Source organism: Triturus cristatus, chromosome 6 (genome assembly GCF_964204655.1).
Source record: "Triturus cristatus chromosome 6, aTriCri1.1, whole genome shotgun sequence".
Lineage (NCBI taxonomy): Eukaryota > Metazoa > Chordata > Amphibia > Caudata > Salamandridae > Triturus > Triturus cristatus.
Window position 1 is genome coordinate 901428558 of NC_140589.1, and position 13663 is coordinate 901442220.

General features: G+C 48.4%; 1 protein-coding gene across 6 annotated transcripts in view; it reads left to right on the forward strand.

Annotated features, from left to right (window-relative positions):
- The window catches only part of LOC146820764 (pantetheinase-like), a 270531-nt gene that overhangs the window by 23129 nt on the left and 233739 nt on the right, over positions 1-13663 (forward strand). For all 6 annotated transcript variants that reach the window (XM_085611558.1, XM_085611560.1, XM_085611559.1 and 3 more), the window contains one exon: positions 3614-3744. In XM_085611558.1, the coding sequence (XP_085467684.1) occupies positions 3614-3744 (131 nt within the window). The remainder of the gene's footprint in view (positions 1-3613; positions 3745-13663) is intronic.

The following is a 13663-nucleotide window of genomic DNA, read 5'->3' on the forward strand; positions in this document are numbered from 1 at the left end:
TAAAGATGGGAGTCCCACAGGGCTTTATTCTGAGCCCTACTTTTTAAAATCTTTATATGACCCCTTTGGCTGAGGTTTTGATGTCATATCCTACGCTGATGACACACAGATTCTGATCACCTTAGGCCCCGATCCTAATGACACTAAGCAACGTTTTAAACACTGTCTTACCCATGTCGACAAAAGGATGAGATCAAACAATCTCCAGCTAAACAGGGGCAAGTCAGAGATCATGCTCTTTGGTAAAGCTATCAACCATTGGTCGCACGACTGGTGGCCTTCTAGGCTTGGCCCTTGTCCTGCCCCAAAGAACGTGGTTCGTAATCTGGGGTTTTACATGGACGACTGTCTATTCATGCGGGGCCATGTAAACCATGTTGTTGGCATTTGTTTTGGTGTCATGCGTAGTCTACGAAAGGTTTTTAAATGGCTCTCCATAGATGCACGAAAACCCCTGACACAAGGACTGATCATCAATAGAATGGATTATGTCAACGCATTATTGTTGTCAATAAATTAAGATCTTATAAATAGACTTCAGGTTCTACAGAGCACCGCTGCCAGACTGGTCCTTCTGTAGCATGTTTAAACACTCTTCACTGGCTCCCGGTGAAAAAGTGAGCTCTTTTTAAAATACTATGTCTTACTCATAAGCATATGTATGGAACTGGTCCAAAATACTGGCTGACAAAGTTACATTGGTATCACCCGTCCAGGATGCTACGCTCCAGCGATGCGGCATTGCTGACCCCACTAAGAATCAACATCGTCAGGCAAGGAGGCCGTTCGTTCTCCTTTCTGGCACCATCGTCTTGGAATAAAATGCCTTTCTACCTTCGTAGCATTCCAGAACACAGTAAATTCTGCAAAGAGTTGAAGACCTGGCTTTTTGGAAATTAGATCTGGTCTGTTTATCAGAGCCGTCTGCAAGCACCATGAGACTCGTGTGAGTGATATGTGCGCGATACAAATGCTCCTGACTTGACTTGACTGTACACTTTTGCAACCACACCATCCAAGATCCTGGAGTCCCTCCCCCTCCATGCCTCGTTCCCGTAGGTTATTGTAGGCAGGAGTTTTGCACGTATTACTTCGACCAGTGGGGCAAGAGAGGGGTCACTCAGTTTGGAGTTAAGGTTTCTCAATTAAATTGCTAGGGCTGTTCCCTTCTTTTTGATTGTGTCCCTTTGGTCAGCCAAATGCCCACCTTTGTCGATGATCACCCCCAGATATTTATATTATTTTACTGAGTCTATGCGGGTCTTGCCCCAAAACCAGACAGGTGTGTTCTTGGAATTCTTTTTGATTGTCATAGTTTTGGTTTTCTCCAAGTTGATGCTCAGGTTATTCGCCTCAGAGTAGTCAAGTGTAGTATTAAGAAGGTTCTGTAGACCCACCTTCGTTTGGCTGATCAGAACTAAATCATCAGCATAGAGTAGACATGATAGAACTAGATTTCCGACTTTTGGCAAGTGCGAATTGCTGGCGTTTAGTAGCGGGATAAGGTCTGCAAGAAATAGCTTACATAGGGTCGGGGCAAGCACGCTGCCTTGCTTGAGACCTTTTGTTGTTGGTTTCTTCCTGGATAGTGCTGACCTGTCCCCCAACTTTACCTGGATCCAGGTTCCAGTATGTAGCTTAATTAGTAGGTTTAGTAAATTATGTGGTATGCCCCACCCGGGCTATTTTGACCAAAGTCTGTTACGGTTCACGTGATCAAAAGCGGCCCGGCAATCGATAAAGCATAAGTGTAGTGGCATTTTTGTAGTCTTTGCCTTATCTATCAATAGAGCCATGGTGATTATGTGTGTTACCGTTCCAACAGATTTGGAGAAACCAGTTTGGTTTAAGGGAATAATTGAGTTGTCTTCTGCCCAGTTTTGCAATTCGTCCAGCAGAGTGGCGGCAATTTTTTTTGCCTCATTATCCAAAAGGGCAACTAAATGATAATTCCTAGGCAGAGTCTTATGGCCTGACTTAAATATAGGTGAAATTATCAAGGCACGCCAGGACGAAGGAAGTAGGCCTGTCTGCCTTACTTCCATGAAAAGTGGACTCAGTGCTTTTTACCCAATAATCTGTATTTTGTTTATAAAGCACAGGTGGGATTCCATTTGGGCCAGGCGCCCCTTCTTGTCTTCCCTTCTTTATATAGCTTTTTATCATTTTCATGTGATCGTTTGGGGGTATGAATCCCGGCAATTCTCCTTGTATTGTTTCCGAGCTGGTAATAAGATATTTTCTTGGTGAAAGTGGTTTCCAAGGTAGATGGCCCAGTCCTCCTCAGATATATTTGAAGACTGACCCTTGTGTGTTGGGTGGGTGAATCTTTTTATAGTCTCCTAGAACCTTCTACTGTCTTTCCACTTGGAATCTGCATGCAATTTCGCCCATAGAGAGTCCTCATTGTCTCTCCTGGCCTCCCAAATCGCTTGCTTCAACTGTTTTTTCTGCTGTTATAGTTCAGCTAGTTTTGAGATGTTAGTTGGAGACCACCATACCTGCCGTAACGTATAATTGATAGTGTTTTTTATTGATCTTATCTTACTCGTTTGGATCCTGGTAAAGTTGGAATTGCCGCTGCAGCTTTGCTGTGTCCTTGATTTAATTGGGATGGCAAATGATTTTGCCAAGGCGTTCGTATAGTTTGTCCATTTTTCCATCTCATTGCTACCTTCACGGGATTCGAATAAAAGTGTTGCTGCTTGCTGAAAGTTCTCTTGCGTCGCTTGCACAAATTTTATTTTTCTATAGTTGAATGTGGTGGTCATACCTGACTGACCCTTCCATCTCATGAGTTTTGGCAGATTTGTACGAAGAGTGAGCTCCTGAGGCCGGTGATCGCTGTCGGATTTGTCACCCATACTGAATGAAAAGATTTCATTAAAAAGGGTTAGAGACAAAAACGTATAGTCTAGCGTCAAGTTTTTGGTTAGTGAATGATGAGTGAATGCCGGAGGAGTGTCGCCTGTGCTTCTACCTTTCACAGCTCTGAGGCCTATGCTTCTACCATTCACAGCTCTGAGGTTTAGATGGGGACAGTTTTTTTTATAGCCAGAAAAAAAGCTGCTGTTCTCATTCATGGTCGAAATTCAGTCTCAGAAATATTTATACATAGTTTAATTACCTCCCTGCCTGGTCCCATGAACCCGTGAACCCAACCAAAAACAACAATTGTTCTAGACAAAATCACTTTCTTTTGACTCTCCCAGGCAAAGGGACTGATACAGTTGATAACACTGCAGGAGCTCGCAAGGATCCTAAAGGAGATACGTAATGGCAACACTTTAAACCTTGATGTCATACTGGATGAACTTCACTTCTATGCATTGCAGGGATCTGGGTAACTCAGGAAAATCATTGTTCCCATTTAATTTCCCTTGTGCTGCTGAGATAACACTAAATGCCCTTTACAGTAATTTCTCAGTGGTTGTATGATCTGTTGTGTGGTCTTTACACTAACGTTATCTTGTAGAGTTGACAGCAGTCTCACGTTCACTGATTTTCTAGATTAATGCATATAAATGTGCTGCGGTAAAGCTTTAATTTTTTGTATAGGATGGAGCAGTGTTAAGTCCACTGTTGTAATGGAGTCTATTAACTATTTTGACAGGGTGCAAGAATAATCGTAACTCCAGAAGATGGAATTTATGGCTGGCATTTCACAAGAGCGACTCTTTTTCCATATCTCGAAGATATCCCTGACCCTACAGTGGAATGGAATCCGTGTACTGATCCTCAGAGGTATGAAGCATCCAACATTTCAAACATGCCAATGTAATGGCTGTCCTGAATGGAGTAGAATACATACATTTCACAGGCATCAATAGATTAATTTGAACTGTCCTTTTTTCAGCAAACAACAGTCCTAACCACAAACTTTACTCTTTGTGCAGAATTCATTGGGTTATCTAGTTTCAAACATTGCCTTTTACCAATCATGGGGACATATTAGCTAGGGCAATATCGCCCTATCAGCAAGCTGTCGCTAGCGACAGCTTTCTGACGAAAGCGACCGGTTTGGGTGCTGCTTTGCATGTCAGCGATATTTATTGCTAATGACATGCAAAGTAGGTGTTCCCGACCAACAGACCTGGTAAACAGCCGCTAACAGGCCTATCGCCTATTAGCAAGGAGGCCCTGGACCCGGTTAGCGACATGAAAAGTCACGCTATCCGGGGTCATCGCTGGTTTTTTAACACCAGCTATTTTCCTGACTTAACCATACCTAACATGGGGGGTGGATTATGCTGATACGACCACAGGGTCGTATCAGCAAGGTTTTCCCCCTTCCCCATGCAACATCGCTGGATTTGTCGCGATGTTGGCCCTTCCCTCCCGCTATGGCTGGAATATTTATCGCCATAACGCTAATTGTTGCTAATACAGCGTGGCGATATATCCAGCGATAGCTGGCGATAAAAAAAATTGCACTACTCGCACTCTGCGATATTTATCGCAGTTTGTTGCTAATATGGCCCATGGTTTTTCTATGGATCGTCTTCAGGTGGAGAGACGCACTGTGTAGCCAACATCCTGAAACAGATATTTTGCTAAGATATATTGGTCATCTGGGGCATCTATGAATGTGGGGGTATTACTTATAGCAGTGATACCCAAAATACGGCCGGGGCCGCATGCGGTCCTCCTGACCTATACATGCAGCCCCATGGTCACGAGCAGCGCTGGCCTGCTGTTTACTGGAATCAGCACTAACATTAAAAATATGTTAAATAAACAGGCACGCATATTTTCAAAGGCTAATGGAAGTTAAAGAAAGGAAGTGATTAGGATATACCGCATAGCTTAACTTTAGAAACACCTTCGTTTTTAAAGACATGGTGCAGCAAAAGTGTATGAGAAAGTCTGTTCAAAATTCAAATGATGTATTTCCTTAACATGCAGAACAGTTTCACCTTAGTACGTCAGTGGATTGAGAAGCATTTTTTTTAAAGTGATAGTTTCCAGACATGAATTCAGAAACATTTATTCTTCCTTATTAAATCAAACACGTGAAGCTTTTGGGCTGCATATATCCCAAAGTCATGTATTTTGAGGGCTTCGTATGTGATAAGAAAGAAAAAGAAGGGAAAGTGAAATAAAAGAATTTCCTAGGATCACACAGTTTGGTTAATTAGAAAACCCAGGATTAATCCAGTGCTTAATTTGAGCCTGTGGTTTCCGGTGCTTGGCGCTAGCACCTAATTCTTAACACTGGCGCTTGTCTCCCACATGGTGGCACTGCCTGATAAATATGGGAATGAGCACAATAAAAAGCTGTTTAATAATTTAACATACATAAACAATCACAAATAAGTGCCATCCATGCCATTCTTATAGCTTTGGGGGTCTTGAATATAGTATGAATTGTCACACTGAGTGTGATGGTTAGTATTGTGTTGGTACTGTCATTGGCAGGGCTGGCAGGCACAATGGATGGTACAAGCTGCTGTGTCCCTTGATGAGGGCCCTGGCACTTACTGTTTTGCAAATTAACCACTGGATTAATCCCAAGTTTTTGGTTTCACATTGTCCAATTCAGACACCAGATGGATATGCCTCACTTCCCTGCACCCACTTTACCCCCAATCAGTGCTTAATTTGAGCCGGTGGTTACCGGTGCGCAGAACCAGCACTTAGTCACCAACACTGGTGCTTTTCATGAGCACCAGTTAAGAACCTATTCATTTATGGGGAGATTAAGTGATTTGCCCAGAATCACAGGACGTTGAGCCGAGACTCGAACCTTGTTCCCCAACTTCGAAGTTGGCAGCTCTGGCTATTACACCACATCCTCTCCCCACTTTCATAGCTAGCAGTTGGTTCTTTTTTAGGCAGCACTAATAGGAGAAATGGGCTGGTGCAAGCTGCCTCCTGACGAGACCCCCGGCACTTTTATATTTTTTACAAATTAACCACTGCCCCCAACCCCAACTGCCACTGGCAACAATGTGGCCTGCTGTCCCATCACAGACCAAACTTTGCAGCCCCCTGGGAAAAGGTTTGTGACTACCCATTACTTATAGCTTTCAGGCAAGCCCTCTCTGAGTGGGGGGGGGGGGGGGGGTTTAAAGGGAGCTACTACTTATAGTCGGGTTTTTTGCTTCCTCATCAGGCATTCAAGCCTTTCTCTGTTCACCCCATGCTAGTCAGTTTGAGGTCCTGTACAAGGTACGCACAGAGAATACCCTGTTTACACACAGTTTTTGAATGTTATGACAAGAGCTCTTTCGGGTAAAAAGTGGTTGTTTACCAAAGGATTGTGTTTTAGGGAAATCAGTGATAACCTTACATTAAGGAACCGTACACGAGCTAGCACATGACTGTTAAATTCTTTAGATGTCCTCTTAAGGTTGAATTAACATTGTTTCATCAAGGCATTGCTTATGCTTCAAAGAATGTGAATTCCATTCTGCTACAATGTGCAAAACTAGCTAAAGTCCTTCAAGAGTCACAAATCTAGGTTAAATCAGATGAGATGTAAACCCAGCAAACTGTGCTATTGCTCTTGCAGTAGCTCACCTTAGACCTCCACAGACCCCCATAGACCGCAGCCACAGCCATAACCACAGCCTCAGCCGCAGTCCGTGGCCGAAATTCGGCTGACACAGCCAGCCTAGTCAAGTCCACCAAAGGCCGTTGCGGCCCCGCAGCGGGGAGCAAGGGGTCCTGACCAGCACCCAGCGCTCACCTTTCACCTACCAACGGTTGTGACAACATGGTAATCCGGCAGGAGCGGTAAGAGCCATAGCCGCAGTGGCTGCCTTTTTTAATTTTGTTTTGTTTAAATCTGGCGGTCATGAGGGTGCGCTATCCCACATCCCCACATTAAGACCTCGCAGCACCTGACATGGACCGGCTCGAGGCCGGGGAAGAACAGGTGGGATCGACACCAAGTAAATACACCAAGTAAAGAAGCGCATCTGTGCGTCTTGTCCCCCCACCCGCCTAATAATATTATCTTTTTTGAACTATCCTAGAGAGGAGTAAGGCGTGGCAGTGGTGGCTGCCCACTGTAGGAGAGTAGGATCTGCTTCTTATAGTTACCCCCACTTTTTGCTGATGTTTCACTGTTTTTCGACTTTAGTCTGGCTGGGGCCCTGCTAATCAGGACCCCAGCCTAACTGCTTCCTCTCTAAAATGATTCTCAGTACTTTAGGTACACTCCAAATTGGATTCTGGGGTACCCTTATAAGTCCCTAGTATATGGTATACTATGTACCCAGGGTATAGGTACCCCAGAGGCCTACCAGGGGCTGCAGCATGTATTATGCCACCCCTGGGAAGCCTTCCAAAATGACACCACAGGACTGCTACTGCAGCCTGGGTAAGGTGGTGCATGCACCCCTTACTGAGATATAGGTTCACTATATCTCTCCATATCACTGCCCATATAAACCTATCAGTCACCCCTATGGCAGGCCTTACTAATCCTGAAGGCAGGGTGCTGGGTTTTATGTGAGAGGGTGCCCATGCATGATCAGAGCCCCTCTGCAGCCTTCGGAACCTTTATTCCGGGGTTGTTTGTGATGCAGCCAAACCATATACTCTTAAGTGCATTATAACCAAACAGTAAATGCTAACTTTGGGATGGCTGCACGGAAACATATCGTGTTTGGTGTCAAACACCTTGGAATCATACCCCCACACCAGTAACTGGTGTGGGAGTATGATCCCACCCTTCTAGTGGGAGAGGCATGACAGCGCCGGTATACCCGATACCAGCTAACAGAGCCCTGGCATCACAAAATGGATGTTGCCAGCCACAGACACGAGTCTGCCCTCCTGCTGCTGGATGAAACTCTGGCAGGGGAGGACTGGACAATAGGTTTCCTGTCACAGGGAGGTGTCACCACCTCCCAGACAGGCTTTAGTGTATTGGGGCTGGGTGGGTGCACTCCAAGAGTGCTTTGAAGTTCAGCACTGGGGGCACATTTGGTGTCCCTGTGCATAGTCCAGTTCAAACCGGTTGCAGGGGCTACCAGCCCCTGCTCTGGCGTGAAACTGGACAAAGGAAATGGGTGTAGCCACCCCTCTTTCCTGACCCTTCCATAGGTGGGTCCCCAGAGTATGTCCAACCCATTCCTTGGGTATAAAGAAGGAATCCCTGACTAGAGGACTTTAGATTTCCGATTTTCCTTTTTCTTAGATTAGAGACGAAACTGATACTGAATCCTGGAACTTCGACGATCTACATTGAACTAGATGACTGAAAAATAATGATTTATTCCCTGCAAGGCAGGCACCAAAGACGCATCTGTCCGGTTTGCATCTCCAAAGCTCCCGCCGGACTTTTGCAACACAGGAGGTGGGTTTCCGTGATCTCTGAGGTAGATCTGTGCACTCAGCAATTCTGAGGCCTGTATCCCTCGTGGAAGACCGTGCAACCTGAACCACTGGACACCGCGACCATTTGCAGAAGCATCAGCTTTCCAGCAACTCCTGCAGCTGAGCATTGGGTTACTTGTATCCCTGACTCCGAGCAGCATTTGCACCGAAGATTGCCCGCTTACACTCCACAAGTGTTTCGTGAGCTGGCCCTTTGCGTTTTCTCTTGAGGTCCCTTCGCGATCCCTAGTCCGTCGAATGGTGGGTCTCTGTGAAGGCAACTTTACTCCTAATTGGGCTTACCTGGTTTCTCCAGACGTGCCCTGACTCTCCATTGCTTGGGGAGTCCCAGGACCTTGCTGGTCTACACCGAAGCATCTTTTCTCTTCCTGCGTGGGTTGCTGTTGCCAAGGCTTGTTGGGTCCAATCCGGGCCCCGACACCGCAGCACTCGATATCTTTTGTGGGACAGCTCGAATCCAGCTCCTGGTTGTTATCGACGCCTCCTGGTCCTCGTGGCTGCAGCTCTTCGCACCTGAAACACCCAACATCGGTGGGCATTCGTCTATCGTGCCCCTGGTCACTGGCAAGTGACCCAGACTCTGTCCCATCTGCTTTCAGGTTCTTCTGATCTTCGATCCAGGCTTGGATCACAACGGTCACTTCTCTCCTTCCCGGCAGCAGCACTTTGCAGCAGATCGCCATTGAAATCAACGACGATTCCCGACACCATTTGACACCTATGTACCCGGTTTCCCTGTGTGAGGTAACTCGAGTACTCCAGTACTCCCGTGGGTGCAGGCCCTAGAACCCCCTAAGTCTAAAGGAGTTTGCTCAAAGGCCTCTCCTAAGTGTCCTTAACTTCTAAAATTCCAACCGCGACTTTCCCATAGAATAGTACAGGGCTTGCGCCTGTGTTCTCTCACTGCACGCGTCCCCAGTGGGTCTCCTGTGTCATTACCTTGGTCTGTTTCTTGGGGTCCCACCGATTCTACGCGCTCTAGGCACTGTGTCTAGTCAAGTCGTGGTTCTTATACCACTTTCCTAATATATGGTTTGGTCCCCCCCTAGGGCCCATTGTATATTGTGCTATTTACTGTCATTTTAGAACTTTATTATGGTGTGCCTTGCTCTCTAACTTCATAAAGAGGTTACTAGAGAGTGTTTAGAAATACAGACATATATTTTATATATATACCTTGTGTGGTTCTCCTTTCATTTAGTAATTTAAGAGGTTATAATCTGGTAAACCAAGCTGCTTTACACTCCTTCAAGACTTAGCCTGATGGCTGCTCTCCATAGCTACCACTAGGATAGCTTTCAATAAAGGTTGTCTTTAAACCTATCATCAATAAGGGTTGTTTGGACGGGTGCAAGGTGCCCACTATAACTAGTGGGCAGCATATGCCAGGCCAACTTCTCACACACACTGTTTAGTCTGCGTTCACCTTCTTTCTTTTTGCTGGAGCAGCCAGTTAGCAGCTTGGCAAGCAGTAGCCTGACTGGTGGCCTGACAGAGCATGTTGAGGTTTGAAGACCAGTGACAAGTGCGAGGTAGCGCCTGCTCGATCACCCACTATTGCCTGCTTGCCTGGCACCATAAAACATAATTATAGGCCGGGGGCGTGGCTTGGGCGCGCATGGAGTGAGACGTGTCCCATCGAGTCTCCGCTCAGGCGCCTCCCATAACAGCCTTGCTTCCAGTCACCGGGCCCACTCTGCAGCCTGTGGGGCCCGGATATCTGTGGTAGAGCTCTTTTGTGACGCCTGGTACTGTGGGGGCTGCCCAGAGGCTCCAACTCAGCCGAGCTCCTGGGTCTACGACGGTCCGATCTGCTCCGGCCGCCATCTTGAGCACTGGCTGCGACGGAGATTTGATCGGCTCCTGGCGGCCTCTACTACTACTCCGGAGTGGCGCTGATGACGGGGGAGAGGTCCTGAGTGACCAGACCTCTCCCAACCTGCTTGGTGCCCCGTGTTGAGCCTGATACCCCCGCTGGCCCTTGGCACTGCTGGAGAGGTGTGGCGGTCCCCCCTACGGCACGAGGAGCCTAACTGTGTGGGCGATCGCACCCCTGTGCCTCGGGGGTGCGTTGGACCACCCTGAGGCTGGAGGTTCCGGGACGGGGGGAGCGCCTCTGAGTCGACGGCCGGCTCGGTTGAGCTTCATCTAACTCCCTGGCGCTGGACTCACCATTTTGTCCTCTCCTGTGGCCTATGCCTTTCCAGCCACTGCATCAGTGCTCCTAACTCTCCCCTGAGGCCTTGACTTCAAGAGACGTTCCAGGTGGGGGCATACATTGAGGGGATCGTTCCCATCATCGCCTGACTTGGCTCCTTTTGCTCTCTGGGCCCTTCTCTGTTGCAATCTCACTTTGTGTAACCCCTGGAGGCCTTTCAAACCCTGTGTGAGTCTGCTCTGCACTAGCTGTCGCCTCGCTGCCTCCAAAGCCCTTGGAGGGATCTCAGAGACTTTCTTTACTCCTCTGTCTGGTGACCCCCCTCCTGGCCTACTCGGACTTCCCCTGGGCCGCTGACCTTATTGCTGCTGCCAGGCTGAAGTATCGACTTGTGGGGGACCTCTGCTGGCTGGTGGCTGCGCTGGTTCCGCTCGACTGTTGACTGACCATCCCTCCTCCACCTACAGGAGTGCACCTACCTATGTCTCCCTAAATCTCGATGGCCCTATGCACTTGGGAACTGCTGGTCCCTGTCTTCGTCCAGGGTGTTAGGGGCACTCCATTCACGCGCTGAGTGATCCTCCGCTCCTTTGCTGACTTGCCGCCGTCCCTCCCGGGCCCTGCCCTCGACTGGTGTGCTCTTGTCTTCCTAGCACTGGGTCCCTGACGTATTCGATCCTCGCAGGCATGCCTCCTAAGCATAGCGGCACTAGGGAGTCCGATGCTGCGGCCTCCCGTGGGATCCCGATGACCTCTTTGTGGTCCAAAACGCTCCCTCATATGCAGGAGGATCCTACTGACTCGTTGGTGCCCTCTGGGTTGCCTGCCTCTGGGGTACCCATCCCCCAGGCCTACATGTCCTCCTTCCTACAGGAAATTAAGACTGAAATTGGCTCCCTTCGACAGGACTTCAAGGCTGGATTACACAACATCTGCAGGGAGGTCACTGAGATTGGCGATAGGGCCGATGGTCTTGAACGAACAGTGGACGCCAGGACGGAAGATATCGACAGATTCTAGAAGAAGGTAACCAAACTAGAAGACCAAAATATCACCCTACAGTTGAAACAGGAGGACCTGGAGAACCGCAGTAGGTGGAACAACCTCCGCATCCGAGGTGTCCCATTGGGAGCGGAGGGGAAAGACATCCTGGAGTACACGGCGGATCTTCTCCATGCCATCCGCGAAGGTGAGGGCACCTCCCCGCCCATGCTCGATAGAGCACACCGGGTGCCTGGCCCCCGCAACTGCCCAAACTTTGTCCCGGACATCATAACGAGAGTCCACTTTTTTGCAGATAAAGAAGCTATCCTCCGCAAGGTACAGGGAGCTCAAGTGGTATAATACGATGAGCTCTCTATCCAAATCTTTCAAGACCTTGCACCTTCTACGCTTCGACGGAGGAAGGATTTCAAGCCTGTGACGGACAAACTAAGGGACCTTGAGGTTAAATGCAACGGGGCCACCCTTTTGCTTTGATGTTTGCCTGGGAGGGTAGACGGCAGATTGTCCGGTCCCTACAAGAGGCGCAGCGGCTCCTCCATCTTCCTGTTGATTCTGCCCATGATGACCTCCCGTCCTCTCGCACACGTCCTTCGGGCCCACTCCAGCCAGAGTGTTCCACTTTTCCTCCTCCTCGCTCCAGACGCCTCTCCAGGGATCTTGAATCGTCTCAAGCTAAGCAGGAAGCCATCAACCAAGTTCACTCCATGAGTGCCTCCCCGTCTCTCACAAACTAGTTGCCTTCTGTATTGCGAAGTGCCTAGCTATCTTCTCACCTTGCTCCCAGTCCTGGGGGCCTCCTGGCCTGAACCTGGTGGCTGGATTCAGTATTGCTCTTTTTACATTTATGCACGGGATGCTACCGGCAGGGGCTCTCTGCCTCATGTGTACCCACCACCCCCCCTCTCCAGAGTCCTATAGGAGAGCAACTTCTCCGAAATGGTCCGACTTCGGGAGCCCGGACTGTAGGAGAGTAGGGTCTGCTTTCTATGTTCACCCCCACTTTTTGCTTTTGCTTTACTGGTTTTCGACTTAGATGTGGCTGTGGGCCTGCTAATCAGACCCACAGCCCTGCTGTTCTCTCTCTAAATTAATACTATGTACTTTAGGTGCATAACCCATTTGGATAGGATCACCTTATTGGCCCCTGTACAGTGTACCTTAGGTACCCAGGGCATAGGTGTATCCTAGGCCTACCAGGGGCTGCAGCATGTATTATGCCACCCCTGGCCTGGCCTTCCATTATGACACAACTGGCTGATCACTCAGCTGGGGCAAGGTCGTGTAATCACCCCTTGCTTAGGTGTAGTATTCCTATACCTATCTTATATATAGACACATGTGTACCTATCAGCCACTCCTATGGCAGGCCTTAACAATCCTGGAGGCAGAGTGCTTGGTAACATGTGAGATGGTGCTCTAGCATGAGCTGAGCCTGTCTGCAGCTTTCGGAACCATGTCCTTATAGCTGTTCTATGATATAGCCTACCATATACTCTTAAAGTGCCTTATAATCTTAAACGGTTATGGTAACTATGGTTTGGCTCTATCAAAACATGTTGTTTAAGGTGTCTAACACTTTGGAATAATACCCCCATCCCATTTCTGGGGATGAGGATATTATCCCTCCCTTCTAGAGGGAGAAGACATGTCGAAACCTACTTACCCGGTTAAAGTTAACCAGAGCCCCAGCATCACAAAATGGATGCTGCTGCCACGACACAAGTCTGACCTCCTGCTGCTGGGAGTGATCCCGGCACGGGAGGCTTGGACAATAGGTTTCCTGCCTTGGGAGGTGCGAGCACCACCCCAGACAGGCCTTAGTGTATTGGGGCAGGGAGGGATGAAAGAAACGAGACACTGCCTGGGGCACACAAGGTGTCCCATGCATAGTCCAGTTCAAACCGGTGCTGGGGCACTCCAGCCCCAGTCCTGGCGCGAAACTGGACAAAGGGAAGGGGGTGTAACCACCCCCCTCCCAGGTCCCACTCATAAGGCATGACCTAGCAGGCAACCCAGCCCCCCAGATTAGTATAAGTGTGGTAGCTGGGCCCCAGGAGATTAGATTATCCTGAACCTGCAACTTGAACAGAAACTCTGGACCTTCGACATTCGACGAAAGAAGAAGACTGAAGAATCTCCCTTGTGGCCAAG